At 32.8% G+C, this 14,310-nt stretch overlaps 1 protein-coding gene across 1 annotated transcript; it reads left to right on the forward strand.

Annotated features, from left to right (window-relative positions):
- The first annotated feature begins 4,306 nt into the window (after positions 1-4,306).
- LOC104247835 (pyrophosphate--fructose 6-phosphate 1-phosphotransferase subunit beta) lies at positions 4,307-12,639 on the forward strand. Its single transcript, XM_070167742.1, has 16 exons — positions 4,307-4,601; positions 7,491-7,652; positions 7,737-7,858; positions 7,987-8,040; positions 8,618-8,724; positions 8,841-8,946; positions 9,527-9,590; positions 10,100-10,188; positions 10,686-10,817; positions 10,962-11,132; positions 11,209-11,324; positions 11,436-11,547; positions 11,661-11,745; positions 11,839-11,883; positions 12,037-12,105; positions 12,282-12,639. The coding sequence occupies exons 1-16, from the start codon at positions 4,403-4,405 to the stop codon at positions 12,356-12,358; spliced, it is 1,710 nt and encodes a 569-aa protein (XP_070023843.1). The 5' UTR covers positions 4,307-4,402; the 3' UTR covers positions 12,359-12,639.
- Positions 12,640-14,310: the final 1,671 nt, after the last annotated feature.

The raw sequence follows: 14,310 nt of genomic DNA on the forward strand, positions 1-14,310 counted from the left end.
CTACGCTGGAATTCAATCAACTTTGGAAGCCTTTTTATGGCGATTTACTTTGAGTGAACCATTAAAATAGTTGATTGAATTCCAAAGTTGGTTTGGGGCCTTAAAGGATTATATAGTCTGTTTGGCCAAGCTTTTTTTTGGCCACAAGTACTTATTTGGGTCAAAAGTATTTTTATTTTTTTTCCTAAAATTGAGGTGTTTGGCCAAACTTTTAGAAGGAAAACCGTGTTTTTTAGGAGAAGCAGAAACAGTTTTTGAGAAGCAGAAAAAAATAGTTTCACTTCAAGAACACTTTTTTGAGAAGCACTTTTGAGAAAAATACACTTAGAAGCAGTTTCTAAAAGCTTGGCCAAATACTAATTACTGTTCAAAATTGTTTTTCAAATTAATTAGCCAAACATAAGCTGTTTTTCACCAAAAACACTTTTATGAAAGATACTTTTGAGAAAATCACTTCTTAAAATAAGCGAATTTTAGAAGTTTTGCAAAATATGATATTAGTATAGTGGTAAGAGTGTACTTGTAAGAATGTAACACGTTATGTGAAAGTTAAGACATAGGAGTTTAAATTCTGTCACAAACAAAATGTTGATATTTTAATAGAAAGAACAGAATGTTGGAAGATTATATTAGCATTTTTTTTGGTAACTCTTATATTAGCATGTTGTTGTTGTTATATTAGCATGTTGGAAGACTTAAAGTTGAAGCGAGTAGAATTTGTTCGGGAGAGATGTTTCCAATCTTTTCAATGCATGGTTAATTTTTTTTATTAAGTATTAACCTTAGAAGAACCTTAGAAGTGGAGTTGAAAAACATATATTATTATGCTTGAAAAAGTTAATATTGTTTGTGAGAACCACATCATAGTATTTAAATTTTAAAAATTGATTAAGCAAAAACGAATCGCTTCGGGATGTCCCATGGAAAATTAATAAAAAATAGCTTAATTAACAAAAATGTGAATTTTTACCAAGTAAGTTCAATCTATATCTATATATATATATTAAAGCAAGAAAGTTACCATATATAATTGACATTATGGTTAAGCCAAGTGGCAAGTATAATATAATATAATATAATATAATATAATATAATTTTGAATTTATAAATAAAGTTCTAAAATTCGAATTTAAATTAAAAATAAAATTTATCTTTTTTTATCTTGTTATCATACTTAATTTGGTTAATGATCATGTACAATCATGTTAGGAACTTTTGTTATTTTTTATAATTATTTAAATACTACTTCGCCTCTAGCAAAAAAAAAAACTACTCCATATAACTATAAAATTCTTTTTAAAATTCTATAAGTATAGTTCTTTGAAACACTGTAGCTAGATTTGAATAAAAAGTAATTCTTTTAAAATAAATGTAATATATAGGGTACACGTCTATGTGTATCTAAATAACAAAAAGAGTTTACAAAATTAAATAAAAGTTTACTTACATATATAATAAAGTAAACATACATGTTGGAGAAAGAAACATCACAAAATCAGTCAATAATTAAAAAGAAAAAAAGGTTGTTTCTTTTTCTTATTGAAGAATATTTGTTTGAAGAGTCAATTTGCACAAATGGACATCAACCAAATAACAAACTTTGGCTATACAATTGTTATCATTAATTTTAATTTAGCACATTTAAGGAATTGAAGGGTATAAGCTGAAACCTCTTCATTTAGTTGTAGTCAAGCCAATATTGCAAGGGTATAATATTTTTTTCATTGAAGAATATTAATTTTGAGTCATTAGATTATATGAAAGGTTTTTTTTTTCAAACTCAACAAGAGATAAATTGGTTTCTAATTAATAGTTTCTATAGAGGTTTTTAAGTGTAAAAAAAGAGTACATTTAAAGAAACAATTGGTATGACGTGAATTTTTTTAAAAATCTAAACAAATTATTTCGAAAAAACTCTTTACTTTTTTTTTTCAATTCACAAATTAGATATTTTTGAACATTAATAGGGAGTTTTAAAATTATTATAATAGAAGTTATATCATGGATAAACTCAAAAAACCGAAATCTTATGGAATATTTACATAATATCCTTCCATATTTATTATTTACTTTTTGTAGCTAATATAAATAGACGATATACCGGAAACTTTATACACATATTATATATGGATTATATATAAATTATACATCATTCAATTCTTTAATTTAAGTGGTCGAGTGAGCACCTATTTAGGCTGATTAGATAAAGCCAAAAAAAATATGAAATAATTTCAATCAAAGACTAAAAATATAATTAAAGTTCATATGTACACGAGTTTTATTAAAACTAATCCTTTTATAGTGAAATAAATTTATTTTTTGTAACAAAACAAATAATGACATAAAAATAAGATAAAAGAAAATAAATATTGAAAAAAGTTAGAAAGATCTAAAAACAAAAAATAAAAGATGACAACAAATTTCTTCTTATGTTTCATCTTTGTTGAGTATAAAAATTTGAAAGTTAATCTCATCGATTTCAAATATTATTTTTTTCAACTCAAATACATAGATTATAAGATAAGGATATCTTCGAATTTTTTTTTAATTTACATTATGTGTCGTTTTTAAAAAATCACTATTACCAACAAACTGATATGATATTCGAATTTGAATTGGAATGCAATTTGAGTAGTTTGCATTGAGGTTAAGCCAAGTATAGTGTCAAAACATAAACTACTTGACAATTTTAAGACAATATATGCAATGTTTTATAATAATAATAAACTAATTTAAATTTGATGATTCAAAGAACAAAATATTTGTATGTATAGGCTATTAAAAATTCAAATTATGGGGCTAGAGATATCGATAAAATTAAAGTGGAGTCATACTGAAATAAATCCGGCCAAAGAATCATTTAAATTTTTAAATAGCCGATTAAAGTGAATTTCAAATTCAGGATAATATCTTCACTCGCATCATTATAAAGATAATCATTATTATAATATATATAAAGTTTTAGAAATTGAAATTTCAAAATAGAAATATTTTTGAAAGATAAAATCATACCAAATAAGAGTTCAAGTCGTAGTATAAGAGTCACGTCGTAATCAAATAATCATTTATATCTTGTCAACCTTTGTGCATTGCCATAAATATGAGTTATTATTTCACTTTGTGGATATTTTTAGGTTCCAATAACACATATGAGAATAGTGCAAAAATAAAATTATCACTACGAGAATTGAGAAAATGTTAGTCTTTTTTTCACGTGGTGTTTCTTAAGTAATATTTGACGTTTATCTATAATTATTTATAAGGTTTAAATGTTAAGGTTATTTACATATAATTTGAATAACTCAGATATTTAACATAGTTAATGTCAAATATCAAAATGGAGTAAAAGAAAATTCACTAGCTAAAGAATTTTTTATATTTTTAGATAGCCAACTAAAATGAGTTTTGAATTAAGAATAATATTTTTAATAATATTATTATAAAAATATTTTTTATTGAAAAATAATGTTTTAGAAACTGAAATTTTAAGACAGAAATATTTTTTAAGAGATATCAACACACCAAATAAGAGTTCAAGTAGTAGTAAAAGAGTTAAGTCTTATCCAAAGAGTCATTCATTGTCTCAACATTTGATTGTTTTGTCATAAATATGAGTTACTATTTTGCTTCCTGACTATTTTTAGGATCCAATGACACCGGCAAGAATGATATCAAAAAAGAAAAATAGAAGAAATGGTTAACTTTTTTCATGTAGTTAATATTCAATGATTATCTATATTTACTGAGAAAGTGTACATTTTAAAATTATTTACATACAATCCAAATAATTTAAATATTTGATATGATTAATGTCCGCGCATCCGTGCGGGTGCTAATACTAGTAAGAAGGTAAGAAAAAGTGATTTCAATCATTTGTACTGTACACACCCTTGTGGTCGAAATTACAATTCATTATCGCCCAAAATCTACTAAGGTAATAACCCATCACCCCATTCAATAAAAGAAAAGCAAATTCATTATTACCCAAAATCTACTAAGGTAATAACCCCTCACCCCATTCAATAAAAGAAATGTAAATTACGTTAAAAATAGAATAAAATCACAAAATAGCGGAATATGCTTTTTCACCTTTCCACCAACCACTTCCACCTAAAAACTAAAAAAAAAAAAGGAAAAAAAAATAATACTGCACTTGGTTTGGTAAATCCCTTATGAAGTCGCATGGTGGGCACGTGAGTATTGTAAGCCAATATACTAAAATACCCCTGTCCTACTCAGTGGACGGAGTTTCCAAGGACAATTTTGCCCTTTGGCAGTTCAAATAGGGACAGAAGAGCAATAAAATAGGAAGCTCCGAAAGATCTGATATTTGCCTCTCAACTTCTTCACTACTGCTCACTCCCTAACCCCAACAACTACTATTTTTTTTCCGGCGAAATCAATGGCCGCCGCCACAATTTCTTTACTTTTCAACGGGGATTTAGCTTCTTCCGTCAAGTCTCAGGGTACCGGCCGTTATGCTTCCGTTTATAGTGAAGTTCAAAATAGCCGTTTAGATCACCCTCTCCCTCTCCCTTCTGTCCTCGGTAGTCCTTTCAAAGTCGTTGATGGCCCTCCTTCTTCTGCCGCCGGCCACCCCGGTAATCTTTCTACATCTTTTTTTACAGTTATAGATCAAGTTCTTTTTACCTTAATAAATCAAGTTGCTGTACTGTTCTGCATTCGTTTTGACTGTATATTCTTAGATCAAGTTACTGTACTGTTCTACATTCTTTTTAGAGTGTATGTTCTTGGGTAACAGTATTTTTACTGTAATAGATCAAGTTAGTGTGCTGTTCTGCATTCTTTTTATATGTATACTTTTAGTTTACAATTTTTTAACCGTAATAGATCAAGCTACTATAAAGCTACTGGGGAAGGTCTTTTGGAATCAGCCTCTCTACCCCTGAGGTAGGGGTAAGGTCTGCGTACACACTATACTCCCCACACCCCACACGTGGGATTATACTAGGTTGTTATTGTTGTAGTTGTCTATTATTGGGTAATAATGTTTTTACTGTAATAAGATCAATTTACTTTGCTGTTTTTGCGGCTTTTTAAAGTATGTTCTTATATGACAATGCTTGTATTGTAGTAGATCAAGTTACTGTACTGTTCTGCAGTCGTTTTAACTGTATGTTTGTTGGTTACATTGATTTTGTGTAATTTGATTTGCATGATCTGTTGTCTTTTTGTTCGAATCTCAGTTATTCAACTGGAAGTTTGCGCCTTTATCTTGCTGTTCTTGGATTTTGTTAGCTCCCTATCCTTAGCATAGGATTATTTGTAACAGAGCTAGCAAGCTCTCTTTTGTATTAGGACGTACACAGTGCTCTATTTTGCATATTTAATAATATCTTTTTCTTCATAAAAAGAAAATGTTAAGTTATATACAGTTTCATATTCTGTTTTTTCCTGTGTATTGTTGAATAACCATGTTTTTACTGCAATTCATCATGTTACGGTACTGTTCTGTATTTTTCTTAAACTGTATATTCCTGGTAAACAATGTTTTTCCTTGATAGAGGGAGTTACTATGGTGTTTTACGTGATCTGTAGTCTTTGAGTTCAATTCATCAGTTATTATACTGAAAGTTTGTGTCTTTATCTTCACTTATCTTATAAAAAAACTGAAGGTATGTCTTTTTTCTGCAAAAAGCACGGGATCTCTACACATCTGGCAGTGTAAATTCTTGAGTTGCAGTATTTGTGTCATAGATCAAGTTACTATGATGTACTGCATGATCTCTTGTCTGTATAATCGATTCATCAGTTGTTAAACTGAAATGTTTGCACCTGTATTTGAATAAAACATATACATAATACTTTGTGTGTCTTAGAGATGAAAAAATGCATAACACATGATTATTAGGACGTATGGGTAGAAGCGGACCTTGTCGTTGGTGGAGGGGTCACGGGACCCCGTTAGCCTCGGCAAAAACCATGTATATATATATGTTATATATATTTGTACACATATATGAGACCCCTTAAATATTTTACTTGTGACCCCAAACACAAAAGATCAGAAAGAAGAGATGGTTGCTTTAGTCGCTCGAAATCCCTCCTTTGTCGGAAGATGTAGGTTCGAACCCCTCTTCAGCTTGTGCTCCTCCTTTTTGATTTTAGTTGTTCTCTTCGTTTTATTTTTATATAACGTAATTTATACTTAATACATAATAGTCAACTTTGTTTTATTCTTTTTCAAATATCTCTTTAAAATTAAAAGTCTCAAATTGCAACTTATCGCTCTGCAAATAGAAAAAAACAAATCTTTCTGCAACAACCTTACTTCGACACACTAACAACTAATTCTTTGACTATCAACATACCCTTGATCTTGATTTCTTTAGTAAGTTTTTGATAATTTAAAGTTTGAACGTCCTTTTGATCGCTGACCCCTTTTTTAATTGAAAACTCAGAAATTTTAAAGTGTGAACCATGCTTAATCAAACACCTTCCCTTCACATAGCACCCATTTTGCGAAGAAATATCTCTCTCTGTTTGATGCTTTCTTTTTCTTTAGAACTTCTTTTTGTTTATACTTGGATGATAAATCATCATAATCGTTAAGTTTTCAAAGAGTTACACGCCGAATTTTATTGCTAGTGATTAGCATACAGTGGTGCCCTCGTCGTGCTAAAATTCTGGGTCCGCCTATGCGTATGGGTCTAAATAGAATAGGATGGATACCCTAACTAGATTGGGATTAGAGCGAACATGTTGTTCAATTTTTTGAGAGATCAAGAACTTAGCATCATGTTGGATCCCTGTGTTGTGTTTGGGAGTTGAATGCATAGTTTAAGATTATTAAGGGCCTGTGTGAGCTTCAAATTTCTTTTCAGAATATCAAATACTGAACTTCAGTAAAAGGTGAAAGAATAGTTCGCTCTGTGCTCATTGCATGGCTGCATGAGTTTTGAACCGTGCGTCACCGGCCCTTGGAGATTTCTCAGTTTGTGGAAGAAATAAAAATACTAGTAGTTTAACCAACAATGTTTCCAAATATTGAATTTCAGAATTATCCAAAATATTGGTCTGAGAAGTATTTCAAGTCAAGTAATGGTCTCCATTGCGATTTTCAACTGCATGTCCAAACATTACTTCAACTTACAAATACTCCTTTTTCAACTTCAACCAAATACTATGCAAACACCAACTAAGGAGGAGCGAATCTTGAAAAAGTTAGATTTAGGAAGTTTATAAATTATAAAGCTAGAAGTTTAATGTTGCAAGTCTTCCTGCACCCTTTCACTGAATAAGCTTTATAGAGCCTTCTTTGGGAGCATGATGTTGTTTATGACTTTTTGTAGTCAGCTTAAATGGTGTACAATGATTATTAATGTCAAATATTTGATATTTTTGTAAATGTTTTGCGATTAATTATCGATTTATAACTGAGAACTGTCGGAGGACTCTGTATACTTTTTGGCTTGTCGAATGGGAAAGTGGTGTGTATGACAAATTTGAATATGATTTGGTTATTGCAGAGGAGATTGGAAAGCTTTTTCCTTCCCTATTCGGACAACCATCTGTATCATTGGTGCCCGATGATTCTGGGGATGTTGCGATGAATCAGAGTTTGAAAATTGGGGTGGTGTTATCTGGAGGCCAAGCTCCCGGAGGGCATAATGTTATTTCAGGAATATTTGGTTAGATCACTCTAAAGAAATTTATGTCAGTTTAATTCTTGCGGATTTTTCGTTTTTAATCAATTTTGTATATTCGGTTGGTAGATTTCTTGCAGACTCATTGCAAGGGAAGCACATTGTATGGATTCAGGGGTGGACCAGCTGGGATCATGAAGTGCAAGTATGTGGTGTTGACCCCAGAGTATATTTACCCATACAGAAACCAGGTATGTTTCCTTGTAACTTTTTTCTGCTAACAAGACATTCTAGAACTTCAATGCTTTTTCGCAGTTACATCGGTCACATTATTCAGGAGTAACAGTAAGTCAGTAAGAGTTTACATTCTTTCTTCCAGGGTGGATTTGATATGATCTGCAGTGGCAGGGACAAGATTGAGACTCCAGAGCAGGTACTCACCAGATTCTATGATTTTCTGCACCTTCTATGATCTGTCTTGCTATGAATATTGCACATCGACAAGTATTTTAGTCGATGACCAACAACAACAACAATAACCCAGTAAAATCCCACCAGTGGGGTCTGGGGAGGGTAGAGTGTACCCAGACCTTACCCTTATCCCAGAGAGGGGTAGAGAGGCTGTTTCCGAGAGACCCTCGGTCCAGAGACAATAGATCTGTGACAACAAAACCCGAAAAATAATATCAGCAACGTGAGAGACAACAAATAAATGGAAAAGCAGTAACACAAATATTATGCAAAAGTGTGAAACACAACATAAATTACTAGTAGTGCTAGACAAAACACTATCATACTCGTCGGTACAAAGAGGGAAACCGGGACAAAGAAGAAAACCGCTCGACTACCCTTTAACTTACAACCCGAATGCTTGACCTCCACACCTTCCAATCTGGAGCCGCGCCATGTCCTGTCTGATCACTTCGCCCCAATACTTCTTAGGCCGCTCTCTACTTCTTCTCGATGACCAATTTTAGTCGATGACCAATTTCATCATATCATTATTTCAGTTTAAGCAAGCTGAAGAAACAGCAAAGAAGCTCGACTTAGATGGGCTTGTCGTAATTGGTGGAGATGACTCCAATACAAATGCTTGTCTTCTCGCTGAGAACTTCAGGTAACATTTGTGCCCAAAATAAAATGAAAAATAAAAATTTAGCTGGTGAAATGATCATACTTTTATGTTTTAATCAGTCCTATTGCTGTGGCTAAATAAGTAGTTGTGTTTTTCAGAAGTAAAAATTTGAAAACTCGGGTCATTGGATGCCCAAAAACCATAGATGGTGACTTGAAATCCAAAGAGGTTCCCACAAGTTTTGGCTTTGATACGGCATGCAAGGTAATTCTCTCCGAGTGGCACTTTTTTCTTTCCATCTGTATTAAAGGAAGGCCTAACAAAGTAGAGAAAGTGAAGCTGCATGGAATATGATCTGGACTATGACATTAATATTTCAGAATTCAGTCTTACTATCAACTAGTCTTAGTTGTACTGTCACGTAGACTAATTTATATGTACTAGACTCTCTAAAAAAAGAATATTAGACTCTTGAACACAATATACTTGTGAACTGAAACCTTGCTGTTGGGCATGTACCTGATGCTTTTTCTTCTGGTGGTTGGCATGACCATTTTCCTCATATTTGTTATATATTTGATTTTGGTTGGCCAACAGAAGATCAGTTTCTCTTTGAAGAACAATTTTCTCATTGCGTAACAAGCTCAGTACTAGGAATTTTGAAAAACTTCAGCACTTTGTTTCTAAATGCTACCTTTTTTGAATTTGTTTAAGCAATAATATTCCATATAGTCTGATTTCCTCATTATTCTGCTCGAAGTTTTAAACCTAATATTTCATTATCTTATAGTCACATTTTATCCTGTGAAGGTTCACATGTACTAAATCCAATTGTAATCTACAGATATATGCAGAAATGATTGGGAATGTCATGATAGATGCTCGATCAACAGGAAAATACTATCATTGTGAGTTCACTAGCCCTATCATATGGAAGGATGAACTCCACGTAGCACTTCTTATGGCATGTCTCCTCTAGGACAGGATACTTGTGTAATCAAGAACTGAAAAAGCACTATACTTTCTCCTACCAACATCACAATTCTCTTGGAAATCAATCTTCAAACCACATGCTTTCCTAAGAAATTGAATCACATAAGCCATGTTGGTTTCTAGTCTATTTAAGTTTAGACTGCATTGTGTTAACCCATGTGCTCCATTCTTCCAAAACAGCCGCATAAATTGGTTGATTTCAGTTTATCCTCCCCCCCCCCCCCCACCACCACAACCAACAAAAAAAAAGAAAAAAATAAACTAGCCTGAACAGTGATAAAAGCATACCTTCCTGCACCATGATAAATTCGCACATTTTGAACTAGTTAACCCCGTGCAGGAAATAGCATTGTCTGCTCATTTATCTCTATTTGCTTTTGCATACATCTCAAATATCATAACATTGTCCCTTAACTCGTAACAGTTGTGCGGCTCATGGGGCGTGCTGCTTCACACATTACTCTAGAGTGTGCTTTGCAAACTCATCCAAACATTACTTTGATTGGAGAAGAGGTATCTTTCTTAATTTAACACTCTTGTGCCACACCAATATCGCTGGAGAAAATATAAACCTTTGTTTCTTGTCAATAAGCAAAATATGACTGTTTATCTCGAATAAAAATGGGATCACCTTATAGGAAGTGTTGCTCTACGTTGTATATTTAATTAACTTGGTCTGATTTGTAAAGGTTTACACTTTGCTTTCAAATACATTCTCGATCCAAGAGTGCACAATTGAAGCTAATTATTGTAGAGAAAAGATATTTTTTTTAGGGGGGGAGGGGGGGGGTTAAGGGGGATTTTGGTCTACTCTTTTACTTTAAAGGAACCAAGGTTATTTAAGGTGCACGTGAAGCCAGTCAATACAGTCTAATTGTTTTGGCATGCATCCTTGAGAAAGTGAAGAAATCTTTGATCACTAATTTGTAGTTATACAATACTTATATCACGTTCTGTTAGTTTAACAAACTTCCAAAGCAGCTATATTTCAAACTTGTCATATTTGGCAGGTATTTGCAAAGAAACTGACTCTTAAGAATGTTACGGACTACATTGCTGATGTGATCTGCAAGCGTGCAGAGTCAGGTTACAATTATGGAGTGATCCTCATTCCTGAAGGACTTATAGATTTCATTCCTGAGGTAAAACAGCATATAAGCAAACCTAATCTCATCAAATTGAAGTTTTTCTCTAACGTTTCCTGGTCAAAGTATTCTATTTCCTTGTACTGTAAACCTTTTGGAAACAGATCGTATGTGTTCTGACATTCTAGTGGCGCTGTGCAGATTCAGCAACTCATTGCGGAACTAAACGAAATATTGGCACATGATGTCGTGGATGAAGCTGGTGTTTGGAAAAAGAAGCTTACTCCCCAGTGTCTTGAGCTCTTTGAGTTGCTGCCCCTAGCAATTCAGGAACAACTGTTGCTTGAGAGAGATCCACACGGAAATGTCCAGGTATTTATTCATCATGGTTAAAGTCATTCTACTCTGTGTTACACAATGTGGTAAAATCTAAGTGGTACTTCTGCAGGTAGCTAAAATTGAAACTGAGAAAATGCTTATTCAAATGGTTGAAACTGAATTGGGTCAGAGGAAGCAGAAGGGTGGATATAATGCTCAATTTAAAGGACAATCCCACTTTTTCGGGTACACTTTCTGCATGTGATTTCAATGCTTTACTTTCTGTCTACGTCATTCCATGAACATCAGATTATACAAAATGAGGTCTTAGGATTGACAATTGGTCCCACTTCCCAGTTATGAAGGAAGGTGTGGTTTGCCATCCAATTTTGATTCCACATACTGTTATGCGTTGGGATACGGTGCAGGAGCGCTGCTGCAAAGTGGGAAGACAGGGTTGATATCATCGGTGTGTGCTTCTTGTACTATTTAAATGTGTACCTATGCGACTCATTTTAGAATATCCTGTAATTCACACATCAGCTATTATATTGGAGTTGCTCTTAATTATCCTTGTATCAGGTCGGCAACTTGGCTGCTCCAGTTGAAGAATGGACCGTTGGTGGAACAGCACTTACTGCATTGATGGATGTAGAGAGGAGACATGGTACAATGCTTGTTCTTCCCTTCATCAATTTTCACCCTGATATAACATTTCAAAATTTTCCTCTTAATGCTGAAAATGCATTCAATTCTACAGGCAAGTTCAAGCCGGTGATCAAGAAGGCTATGGTGGAGCTTGAAGGTTAGAACTTGGCAGATTTGTTTCCTCCTTTCTCAGGGAAACTAATTACTATGTTTTATTACAATGCTAAAGTTATCAAAACTGTTTCTCTTACTGAATGCAACCGTACTCATGTGCAACCAAGTTGAGGACTAATTTGGAATGTACATTCAGGTGCTCCATTCAAGAAATTTGCTTCAAAGCGGGAAGAGTGGGCTCTTAACAACCGATACATTAACCCAGGTATATTCTTTGTAACAACTACTTTTGCTTAACTGGTTTTGTTATGGTCTTATGAATGTAGTTTATGAAGCATGATTTAGTGGTTATCATCAATAACTTGCTCCACCTAATACTACACAAGTTTAGGGAAAATTGGAGCATTCTATCTCACCATCTCTAGTGGTTTGTGATTACAGGTCCCATTCAATTTGTTGGTCCGGTGGCTAATAAACTAAACCACACTTTACTTCTGGAGTTGGGAATAGATGCTTAAGAGAAGAGATATGAATCATTGTGAATTCTAGTTCTTGTACTGTGGTTATTTTTACGTAAGCAATTAGCGCTTATGTTTGAGTTTTACTCCGCGGATTATCTTTGTGGTAGGCAGGTTGAGTTGAGAAAGAATTGGTAGCTTGCACTTATTGTTGCAGCCTATCATGGTAGTTGTTTTTATCTTTGATTTAACATATACTTGATTATAGATATCAATTTTGTGTGCAATTTGAATAATATAACCTCTTCTTTTGGGGGTCAGGTTTTATTGGTCTTACGAAATTGAGATGTGTTCTTTGAGGGCAAAGCTCTCTTCTTTTTTTCCAGAATATTTATGTTGCTTAGATCCTTCAAAAATACTACTGCATCCATGTAATTCTCAAAAATAGTTTTTTTTTAAGGATGCCCCTCAGTTGGAGTGTCCTTTTTAGAGAGTTCGAGCAAAATAGTTGTAAGATAAACGAACACAAAATATTAGTCGTTTTATTAAGTAGACGAGTCACAGGCTCACAGTATAATCTCCATAGGGTCTTTTGTTTTTCGTTAATGGATTTCGTTTGACGAATTTTGCACCCACCTGTCAATTGATTTGTGTTTGGATCAAGAATTTATAATTTGCTGATAAAAATTTGTTCTTCTGAGTGTGGTTATTTCAAACATTTTAGAAATAAAGAATTTTTAACTTAGGTATTGTTATGAAAGTTTAAATACATAAATTGTATTTGAAAATACTAAGTAATTGATGTTTGAACCCTTTTGCTCAAAAAAAAAAAAAAAAAAAAAGGAAAAGAAGCTTGATACCTAAACTAGATGCTTTTAGCATTGGCATTTTCAACTTTATCTATTTTGGTTTACATATTCACATAAATTCGTTTCGTCTAATTATCTTATTACTCCCCTTGGTTTCTTTTTAGTCCCTTTCAAAAAGGAGTGATAGCTTTCTAAATTTGAAAGAGAATTAACTTAAACATTTCATTCTATTCTTAACTATAAACTTTGCAGCCACACAAATATTATGGCATAGTTTGAAGCCATAAGTTTCTTATTTTACGTTCACTCGAATGTTATATCATGTCTAAGATTATAAGTTTCAAAATTTTCATTTTGTTTTCAAATCTTATGTACAGTCAAATTGCTTCTCATATATTAAAACGGATGGAGTACTATGTTTCATTGCATTTTGAAATAATTTTAGTGTTTCAAATATTTGTGGCTATTAGTAAATTTGGATGGTTTTTGGCCAACCATATTTGGCATGAGATTGTGCTAAAAACACACGAATCAGAACTTTATAAGCACACAGAGAGTCAATTGTTCTAGTTTAGTATTAGACAGTGCTTATAAGAATGCCAAAAAGTGATCTAACCTTTATCATCTTTGTATCATCTTTCAGCAGAATCCATGCAAAAAGGCTCTACTTTACATCAGAATTCCTAAGATCCACATGCTCTACTCACTTCACTTCTTTCACTTTTCCGTCAATTTCTCCTTTGCCGAGCTTAATTTATGTGCACGGCCATGTTTTTACACTGTCAAATTAAAGTGATCTATAACAACTATTGATACCATCTGTTACGCATTAATTTCAAATAAATTAGGGTCGGCCAATAGTTTATAATGAAATTTATATGATAGTTTTAAAAATAAAGTAAGTAACCTATTTTAATTAGTGGAATCCTAGAAATATGATAGGAGTATATATTATTTAAAATTCTTTATATTGTCAATATACATAACTTAAATCCTTGCTTTTCTTTCTTTGTCTTATGTCCCTTTCACAACGTTAATACAGATAATAACATTCTCTGGTTAAGTTTCAATTAAATAGACATCCCTTTTCCCACGATTTTATCTTTGAGCAATCGGATTGGTTATATAAGCATCCTTATATCAATCAATATAAATGTCGACTGCACTTTTAATTCAAACTCGGTATATGAATCTTCGATAGTC

This window comes from Nicotiana sylvestris, chromosome 2 (genome assembly GCF_000393655.2).
Source record: "Nicotiana sylvestris chromosome 2, ASM39365v2, whole genome shotgun sequence".
NCBI classification, from domain to species: domain Eukaryota; kingdom Viridiplantae; phylum Streptophyta; class Magnoliopsida; order Solanales; family Solanaceae; genus Nicotiana; species Nicotiana sylvestris.